Here is a 10688-nt window from a genome sequence, read left to right on the forward strand (position 1 = left end):
AATTTTTAATAATCGAAGATTTTAACAAAATAATACTTTATAATCGAACACCATTTATATATTTTATCCTAATATATTTGGACCGACGTTGGTACATAGTAAATTTTGATGCGTGAAATTATCACCCACATGTAAAGAAAGACGTGGGCAGTCTCATAGCCCGTCACCAGCCCTCTCCCCACATCCACATGTACTCTACATCTCCCTTATTCACAAGCACAAATTTGGAATCTAAAAGCATTAAAAAGAAAACGAAAGGATATTAAGGTTCAAAAGACAAATATCTCTTCTTCTCCATCACAAACATATCTCAGAGATTTACTATCAATGGCTCAAACCATGCTGGTAATGTCTAGTACCAGCGCTTCAACAAGCCATGCTGCAGTGAACTTGAAGAGGGACCACCCTCTCCTCCATTCCCAATCACAAGGCTTAAAGCCTAAACCCTTGTCTCATTTCTTCTTCAATCCACTCTCCAACACTGTTGCTGCTTCATCGTCAAGATCTTTCACCACTTTCGCAATCTTCAAATCAAAGACCAAAGCTGCTCCCAAGAAGGTAACTTGTTTTAAATTTTCTTCTGCTAGATGTCTTTTTGTCTATTTTAATGGTGTTTTGATTAACTTGATTTTTTAATTATACCATTTTTTGTGCTTGAAAAAGGCTGCACCGAAGCCGAAGCCAAAGTTTGAAGACGGAATATTTGGCACTTCTGGAGGGATTGGTTTCACCAAGCAGAATGAGCTCTTTGTTGGACGTGTGGCCATGATCGGCTTTTCTGTAAGTAAATTCGCTCTCAAAAATTGTGTTAAATAGTCATTTTAGTTTATATTTTTTTTAAGCATTTTGATCTCAACGTTTTATTTTAGTGTAAAAACGACTATGTTTTGAAGGGTTGTCCCTTTGTTGACTGACCGTTTCCTTTTCTCAAAATGAAACTTTAGGAGTCAAAATACTTTAAAAAAGTGACGATTTATGTCAAGTAAATTCTGCAGTAATTCATTCTATGATTAACCGGTGACTTAAGAGATTTGATTTGTTAATTGTTCAAATACATTGTTTTTGAGGTTGGTGTTAGAAATGTGAGCTTGTCCTGTGTTCATGTTGTGTGAAATTATAATAAACAACTTATACATGCAGGCATCCTTGTTAGGTGAAGCAATAACAGGGAAAGGAATTCTAGCACAGTTGAACCTGGAGACAGGCATTCCAATTTATGAAGCTGAACCCCTTCTTCTCTTCTTCATCCTCTTCACCCTCCTAGGAGCAATCGGAGCTTTGGGCGACCGAGGCCGCTTCGTCGACGAGCCTTCTACAGGCATTGAAGGAGCAGTAATCCCTCCCGGGAAAGGCATTAGGGGTGCCCTGGGTCTCAAGGAAGGAGGTAAACATTAATCATACAACCAATTCAACAAAACTTTACATCGAATCGTACATACACCGTAAGTGCATCAAATATAAATTCGTTCATGTTCGTGTCGAGCAGGTCCGTTGTTCGGATTCACAAAGGCAAATGAGTTGTTTGTGGGAAGATTGGCTCAGCTGGGAATTGCCTTCTCGTTGATAGGAGAGATTATAACAGGGAAAGGAGCACTAGCACAGCTAAACATTGAGACAGGGATTCCTATTAGCGACATTGAACCCCTTGTGTTGCTCAACGTTGCCTTTTTCTTTGCTGCTGCTATAAATCCAGGGACTGGCAAATTCATTACCGATGAAGAAGGAGGCTAGATTTTCCTAAGGAAATTGTAATTAACGTCAACTACTTTTCTCTCCCTTCCCCCCCCCCCTCTTATGTATCAATGAACTGCTGCATTGCTTTCAAGCAAAAATGATCATAAAATGCTGTGGGAAAATAATGAAGAGGGGAAAATTATCAATATTGTGTTTGATTTTATTATTATTTCTCAAGTTATGCTACTTTTACAATATTGAACTACATATTTTAAAATATAAACTACTCGTACTATCATTTAATATTTAGGGCGTTTTTCTTTCGATATTTTTTTCAATTTAATAAAGAAAAATTATTTATATTAATCACCGAGCGTTAAACTCCTAATAATATTAGCAGTAAACTATCTAATTGGGTGATCATAATATTAGAAAAATAGTAATTAAAATAAAGACACTCAAAAATCGATTGACCAATTAAATAATTTATTAATAATATCGTTAAAGATTTAACTCTTGAGTAATTAAAACAAACAATTGCTCTAATGCTAAATTGAATAATTTTTTTATCAAAACAAAAGTTTTTTTTAAAAGTTAACCACCACCTATATATTTTACTAATTCTAAAATAAAATCTAAAAAATTACCAATAATAAATTTAAAAAATGATCTTTTTATGATAACAATTTCATAAAAATTATTTAAAATAAAAATAAAAAGAGAAAATTTTACAATTTTTTTAAATAAAAATAGATAAATTAACTATTGAATCTTAACCTGATTGATATCAATAATATCATAACATTTATTAATGTTTCCGTAATATTTTAGAGGTTATATATTTAAATGTTTGCACATCTCTAATTTAAAATTCTTACCTTATAACCGCCTCAAATTTATAAAAAAAATGAGATTAAAATAAATAGATGTTTTATAAAAAAAAATTGGGTTTAAATGAATCTAAATTTCAAATTAGTTAATTAATAAAATAAATTTTAAATAAACTATAATATAAAGTTTTAATTTTAATATTTATAATAAATTATTTATATAAAATTAATAAAAAAGGATTTTTTTGTCAACATTATATCAATTAGGCTTAATATAAAAAAATTATCTAAACTATATATATTTCCTTTTTTAAGTGTATAATTTTTTTCAGTCAATGTAAGTGTCTAATATTACGAATGTTGTCATTCTGAGTGTCTCAATTATAACATACGTTAAAAAATGTTGTTATCTAGCATTGTGATGTTTATATGTTTTGAGAATTTTATTTTAAAAATTTAAAAATATTATAATTTAAAAACAACCCTAACTTTTTAAAATTTCAAAAACAGCCCATATTTTATAATTCTTAATTTCAATCCCTTATTGTCGTCGCCCATCACCAATGGTATCGATCGGCCACCACCAACTGTTCAAATGAATGTGGAGGCAATGTGGTTATTGTTTCCACCCAAAGGTTCGTTGGCAACCGGTGATTATTGATTAGAAGATCCATGGGTTGTAGATGACGACAAAGATGATTATAAATTAGTGGGTGGATGATGATGCATGGGGATCGATCGATGACGGATAGATGATTGGAAATGATCGACGACGGGAGTAAAGAGATTAAGAATTTTAAGAATTTGGGTTTTCTTTTTGAAATTAAAAAATAAGTTTTTTTAAAATAATAATATAATACATTTTTTTAAAATATATAAACATATCACGTGTCAGATAACAAACTTTTTTTTAATGGTCCTCACATATCAAACACTTCAAATGATAATGTTGAAATGTTAGACGTCTACATTCAGTGACAGATCCAAAAATATTTTTTAGGGTGTGCACATATATAATAATAACAATTTTTTTCGTATAGGATATATACAAATAAAATCTTAAGATGGACATTATCAATAAAATGATCATATAATATAAAAAAATCGAATTTTAGGATATACATATACCCAACTTAAATCCTTACATACCTACAATAATAGAAAAGTTTAAGTACTTAAAAAAATATAAGCTGTATAATTTTCTTTATATTATGCCGATCAATTAAATACTTAATAATAGCGTGAATGGATTGTCTAATTGCGTATAAGAAACAAAGAAGTATTATTTATTTCTCTCATTTACGTTAAAAAAATTGGATTATCCTCTCTAATGCCTTAAAAAAGTCAAATGATCGGTGAACAAACAGAACTTCTTTAATCAGTATAAATCAATGCTACTAATCGTTCCAAGAAAAGTAAAAGTTTGATGACTTTATTATGCCCCAACCAAAACAAGGACACTTGTAAACTAAGTATAAAAAATATGTAATCGGGGTTTAATTATGTTCTTAGTCCTTATACTCTTCGCACTTTTAATGATAAGCCCCAACCAATCTCACAACTTAAGTTCTTAAAAATGGTATTAATGTTTTTAATGAATTTAAATTTTTAAAAATGGTATCAATCTCATATTCTAGTTAATGAATTTACTATTACATTTATTTAGTATAACATCAGTATCATTATATAGTGTATTAAACATGCTAGTTTTTATTATATTTTTAATAAATTAAGTGAATATATTGATGGGTGTATCATTTTTATTATGGTGTTACATGTTGGTACTAGTACAGTTTAATCTATCTTTCGAAATAATTAGTAGGGTTGAATGTAGAAATATTTTTAAGTTAAACACACTATTAATAATATAAAAATTTATAATTATGGGTTTGCACAAATAAATTTTTAAGTAAACACGATTAATAAAATAAATAATAAATCGAATAAAATTTAAATTTCAAGATAGGTATTTACTTATTTTCAATATAAATATTAATTTTATATACAGATTTAAGATTGTTGAAAGATTAAAAATTAATAGTTGAAATTAACTCTTTTTATTTTTTTCAATAATTATCTCTCATTTTCTACTTTTTAATCTTAGTTATTAATTTTTCACTCATCTAACAATTCTAAATCTATGTAAAATTAAAAGAATTTTATATAATTAGATCATATCTCATATATATATTTATATAAATATATAAATTTTAAAATTAATAATTAAATTTTAAAAACGCAATTAAATGTTTATATTTAAGTTTTAAACGTAATTTAATATATATATATATATATATATATATATATATATATATATATATTAGCGGAAACACCCCAGAGAAGGACGAAAATATTCTCTTTTATTTTCACAAAGAGCCTTGTCTCGGCCTTGAAATTGAAGTGTTAATTATTATTTCCCAGCTGAGCCCTGAAGATTTAGCCGTTAACGCGTCCTTCCTCACCCAACTCAGCTGTTATTACTAAAAAGTCGGTCTCTATCGTCATCCTAGTCAGAACTGTTTGATTTTTAGAAGAAGGAATCATGGAGAATTCGGTTTTTGTGAACGACGTTCAACAGGTCAATGGAAATCCCCATTACTCCTTTTCTCCTGTTTCTCTAAGACATGTAGCATACAGGTTTGTTGATTTTTCCCTTTTTCGGGATTCCAATCCGTTCCTTCTTTTCTTCTTTTGATTAGATGTTTAAATTTTGTAATTTTGATTTCTGGGTTTTGTTTGTTATGAGATATTGATTCTGGGTTTGTTGTTTTTTGTTGATTTATTATGGAAATTGATTGCGTCGACTATGCCTAATTGGGTTAAATAAAGTTTATGCTTTTACCTTTTTTGTATCCATTAATTGTGAACCAAGGGACTGGTTTAGGTTAATAAAGAGTTTATTATTAACTTTTAATTGGAGTACAAGGCTGAATCTCTAATGAGATTTTGATCAGAAGAAAATCTTTATGAGAATTCAATTGATTGCAAGAGGGACCGTTTGGGGGTGACAAAGTAAAATATAAATCTTCAAAATTCTCTTCAAGTATTTATGTTATTTTGTATCTATGGTAACTTTACCTCCTCAGATTCTCTGGCTTGCTTGATGCTTGGTACTTGATGGGCATGGTAATTAAAACATCTGATTCAGTTTTATGGTTTGTTGAGTTGTAACCAGTAGGAGTGAGCGATCCAGTCTACTAAAAAAATTAGTTATTCGAGTTGACGAGTCTTATTTTATAATTTGAGCTTGACTTCAAACTTTTTTGAGTCGAATTGAGTATTTTGAGTTTTTGTTTAAATTTAATTATAAATATTTATAATATTATGATATTATATAATTCTAATTTAAATGAATTTTATAATAATAAACAATACATATATATTTTCTTTCTCATATATATATATATATATATATATATATATATGTTATCCAGAGTCGAAAGACTCATGTCAAACTTGAAAATCAATCCACTAATTACTAAAAAATTTGAGTTATTCAAATTGTATTTTATAATTCGATTTGAACTTGAATTTTTTTTGAGTTGAGTCGAGTTTATGAAATTTCAACTCGAAGTTAATTCGAGTAGAGTTTTGCTCACCCCTAGTAACCAAGGATGGATCGAGAGGGTGTGGGAGGTGTAGTCGCACCGTTGAAAATTTTAAATTTTTATATAATTTAGATACTTTTTTCGTATTTTTTATTATCAATCTGATTTCACATTCCTTGAGATTTTGTAATTTCCAACCCGTAATATAAAATCTTACGTCCATCCTTAATTGTAACTCGTGATTTGTTTTGCTTAGCTTTGATATTCACGGAAAGTTCTTAAATTGATATGGTCTGTTTGACCTAGATTATTAAAGCCAGGTTATGAACTCATGTTGGAATGTAGTTTTCATTTACTTTTAGTTGGGTAACTGATCTAGTTTTCATTTACTTTTAGTTGGCTAACTGATGTAGTTTTCATTTACTTTTAGTTGGCTAACTGATAAAGAACCTTTTAGGACCAAAAGAATTTTTCTTTTGGCCAAATAGAACTGAAAGAGTTTAGAATTTCCTATTACTTTATAGCATATGAAATTGGAATTTCAAACTCTTACATTTGAGTACTTGACATTGAGAATTCTTTTGCTATGAGTACTCAGAAAGGGACGATTAATGAAAAAGACCCTTTGATGCTTCAGTTATTGCAAATTAGGATGCCTTCCAGTGATTGATAGTGAAACCCTATGTAAAGCAACATAAACAAACTATATATGCATCATATATAGACAACTGCAAGGCCTTTTTAGTTTCAAGCACCCTGCATAATATTTTACTTGGATGTTTTTCTTATCATTACACTTTTTGAAGATATAAAATGGTGGAAACATTCTTTCTTGCAGCTGTGGTTCTTGTGGATATGAGTTAAACCTGAGTTCCTCGAGTCGAATCACCACAACAATTGGCTCCAAATACGGAAAATCTATAAAGCGAGGGATTATATCATTCTTCAGTATAGATGAGAGCAGATTTACACAAGTTGATGAGTTCCAATGCATTCCCTACTTTTCAAGGCACTCCTGGAGCTTGTTCCGCCGTAAAACCAAACTCCTTTGCCGCAAGTGTGGCAACCACATCGGAAATGCTTATGATGACAAAACTTCAGGTTCCGCTCTCGTGTTAGACAAACCCGATTCATCCTCTGGTAATGAAGCTTCTAGCTATAGAAAATACAATGTTAGAATCCGTGCCCTACAACCTTCGTCGGCTCAGGAACTCGGCACTCCGCTTTTTATGTGATTTACTTCGAGTGCTATGGCCATCATATCGCTTATGGTATTCCAAGTGCATCGTACCAAGTTTTGTGGGGTTGTTTCGAATCATTCTCTCTCCTTTTTGTGTTCTTCTTGGATATGCTCTTAATATTTCATTGTAACTGTTGTGCATAAATTTTGTATAATAAGTGATTTGGAGAGTTCGAAATGAGTTGAGCAAAGTATGTGACTACCCCAAGTTTAAATGTAATCATATTCATGTAATATCTTTGTGAGTTGAATTAAATCTAAGTTTTTAATACAATGATGGTAGGATTTTTTTAAATTTATAAATAAGGTTAAGAATTATATGTTTATTATTTTTGAGTAAGTTTATGAAATTTGAATTGAGTTATTTGAGTTTTTATTTAAATTTAATTATAAATATTTTATAATATTATGTTACTAATCGATTCCAATTTAATTTTTTTTGTCATAATATATGATATACATGTATATTTTTCATATTTTTTTATATGTGATATACATATATTATGTAAAGTTGAGGGATTTGACACAAACTTGAAAATCGTTCCACTAATTACTAAAAATTTTGAGTTATTTGAATCTTATTTTAAAATTCAAGTTTTATTTGAAATTTTTTCGGGTTTATGAAGTTATAAGTCAAGTTGATAGAATAAAAAATTAAAAAATGGATGTCCCTTGTTCCCATATGTAATGGGGTAAGGGGGAGGTAAGATAGTAGGCTGCCCACAACACTAGGTTGAGAGCAGCTTCCGTAGGAGACCTCCAAATTATAAAATACCTTCCATGGGACTCAATCCCACGACCTCAAGGTTAAGAACCTTGTGCTCTACCAACTGAGTTGGATGATCATTTCTGATAGAATAAAAAATTGATTTTTTAAATTAAATCGAGTCTTACTCGCCCTTAACTATAGATATTAAATTCACAGGATTGAGTGGTATTCTTCTTTGCGACAAAATGCAGCAGTGATTAAAAAAATCATTATTTTTTGATGAAGGTGGACTGGTGGATACTAATGAGTCAATAGAGACTATTGTTCATTAAAAATTTTAAATTTTCATATATTTAAGATGTTTAATATTTTTTTATTAATAATCTATTTTCAAATTCCAAAAATTTTAAAAAATATTATTTTAACATAAAATTCTACATCCGTGGTTACTAGTAGGGTTAAGATACTATCATGGAGAAAAAATATACAAATATTTCTTTTTGTGTAAGGAATGTGCCCGTGTCTAAATCAATCTGAAATGAGTGGCACATTGTAAACAAATCCTTCTACAGCTGGTTTTGTTGATCAGAAAATAAGAATAGAATAACAAAAGTAGGCAATGAAGTTTAAGCCAAAGCACTGTAGGATGATAAAAGTATATGAGGGCCCTAATACACGCACAAATTGGTATGGAGGAGGAAAAGCAAAGCTTTAGACTCCCTTTTCTATATAAATTTATGCCTTTATTCTTTGGTCCACTTTGTCAGAGGTCCATCTACCTTGCTGGACCTCTTCCACCTTATGAGCTGGAACATGTGTCCAAAGCGCTTCTGCCACCTAAGCGAGGCTCGAGGTTTTGCATGCTCTCTCACGGTCTTATTGGTCTGCTTGAGTTCCATGACATGTTGCAATCCTCAAGAGAGACCTTAGAAACTGTGCCTTGTTCCCATGAACCAACACTACCATTCTCTTCAAACTTGATTGAGACGAAGGAATCTGCAGAAGTAAAACTTGGACACTGAACAAGGGCTTCAAAGGATGATTACTATAAAAGAAAAATGAATTGAAAAACTAACTACTTTCATTTCTTTATAGTAAAGTGTATGTATTTTAGTACATCAATCATATTTGTAGCTAGGCAGCTATATAGCAACAATGAGTGCAGGGATGGACCGCTGGACTAGCATGAATAATCTTGAAGATTTTAAATTCTTATATAATTTAGATATTTTTTTATATTTTGTATTAATAATTTATTTTCGCCTCTTAAAATTTTATAAATTCGATATCTAACATAAAATTTTATGTCCATCCTTATGAGGGGACATAATTTAGCATAAATACATAAATTACCTGCAGATTTGGATGGAAATGCATTTAAAAAATCATAGGATTTCCTAGAATTATTAAAGGCATTCATTGTTCCAAAACAAACATATCTTCCAATTAGCATAAAACTTTTTCATGACATTCGCATACATACAAACATACATTTTTATGTTGGGAAACAGCTATCAGTTTATGTAGGGAAGTTCATTACTCCGAAACATTGTTAGAGGGGGAGAAATACCCAGAGAAGGAAATAAGATAAGATTCCTCATTTCCAGTTTTACCATAATTTTAAGACACACTTGCATGCATGTGATGCATAACTTTTTCATATTAAATTTTGATATCAATTATTTTCTCCTTTTTGTTGATGGATATTCAAGAACACAAAAAAACTAAATGGGTATTACCTTCTTGACTGGTTGAAGCATCATGAGCATCAGAATGTTGGGATTCGCAGTGCTTGAACTTGAGACGATTGAGCAGTGAGCCTAAAGCAAAGATCTTGGGGAGGTTAACGGGAGGTTTCTTCAATGAAACACCTTGAATAAATCTATGGCTGCCTCTGGTGGATGAAGAAGAGCGTTGGGCTTGGTTTGAAGCTAAGATAGAAGCCTCTCGTTCAAGCACAAAGGACAAACCCCTATAACAACTTGTTTAGGATGGAAATGGCAGCATGAATTGTGTTCTCTATACCCATTCACCATAGTATAGAGAGAGCAAGTCAAGGAGGAAATATTAACACTCTTTTACTTTGAGCACCGATCTTTTAATTTTATTAATAAGACCGCTTAACTATTTAAGTGTTACTAATCAAGTCATTTGCTATTAACATTTGACAAAAGAACTGATATGACAGTTAAAAATTGTATATTCATAGATTTAGTCTTCATTATTTACACGTTAAATCAATTTAATCTTAATTTAACTTAAATTAAAAAAATTAATACTTCACTCAGAATATCATACGTGTCAATAATTGATTAAAGATTTTTAAATTTTAAATTAATTAATTTAATAAATGTTCAATCCAAATGACCCAGGATATAAGAGCAGAGTAAGAGCGCCTCTGTCGCTTAACCACTCTCCAAATTTGTTAATTAGTTAATACATTTGTTTAACGTGGACAGATTTCTCTCGGTGTAGCAATGGAATATGTCAAACTAGCTCCGGGCCTTCATTGGTTTTGGGTCTCCGGTGGATTTCGCCATTTCCTACTCCTCAGACTTTCCCCTTCCTTCTTAAACTGCAGTGAGCTTCTCAAGTTCCCAATCTCCGGGAGAGAAAATTGTGTGATTTATAAAGCCGGGTTTTGCACTAAAAGCTACTTAATTTATAAAGCAAAAGAATGTGTTTAT

The 10688-nt window shown here is 30.6% G+C and overlaps 2 protein-coding genes across 3 annotated transcripts; both read left to right on the top strand.

Annotated features, from left to right (window-relative positions):
• Positions 1 to 248: 248 nt before the first annotated feature.
• Positions 249 to 1856, top strand: LOC120139821 (photosystem II 22 kDa protein, chloroplastic-like). The gene is made up of 4 exons (XM_039154945.1): positions 249 to 558; positions 664 to 780; positions 1141 to 1384; positions 1487 to 1856. The coding sequence occupies exons 1-4, from the start codon at positions 328 to 330 to the stop codon at positions 1729 to 1731; spliced, it is 837 nt and encodes a 278-aa protein (XP_039010876.1). The 5' UTR covers positions 249 to 327; the 3' UTR covers positions 1732 to 1856.
• Positions 1857 to 4880: 3024 nt separating this feature from the next.
• Positions 4881 to 7564, top strand: LOC120139826 (uncharacterized protein At4g08330, chloroplastic-like). 2 transcript variants are annotated; one of them, XM_039154949.1, is made up of 2 exons: positions 4881 to 5141; positions 6891 to 7564. In XM_039154949.1, the coding sequence occupies exons 1-2, from the start codon at positions 5047 to 5049 to the stop codon at positions 7285 to 7287; spliced, it is 492 nt and encodes a 163-aa protein (XP_039010880.1). In that variant the 5' UTR covers positions 4881 to 5046; the 3' UTR covers positions 7288 to 7564. The 2 variants fall into 2 exon arrangements, with proteins under 2 accessions (XP_039010880.1, XP_039010881.1); XM_039154950.1 differs by lacking the exon at positions 4881 to 5141 and adding an exon at positions 5216 to 5625 and having other exon boundaries at positions 6887 to 7564.
• The last annotated feature ends 3124 nt before the right edge of the window (positions 7565 to 10688 follow it).

This window comes from Hibiscus syriacus, unplaced genomic scaffold (genome assembly GCF_006381635.1).
Source record: "Hibiscus syriacus cultivar Baekdansim isolate YM2019G1 unplaced genomic scaffold, ASM638163v2 tig00110776_pilon, whole genome shotgun sequence".
In the NCBI taxonomy this organism is placed as follows: domain Eukaryota; kingdom Viridiplantae; phylum Streptophyta; class Magnoliopsida; order Malvales; family Malvaceae; genus Hibiscus; species Hibiscus syriacus.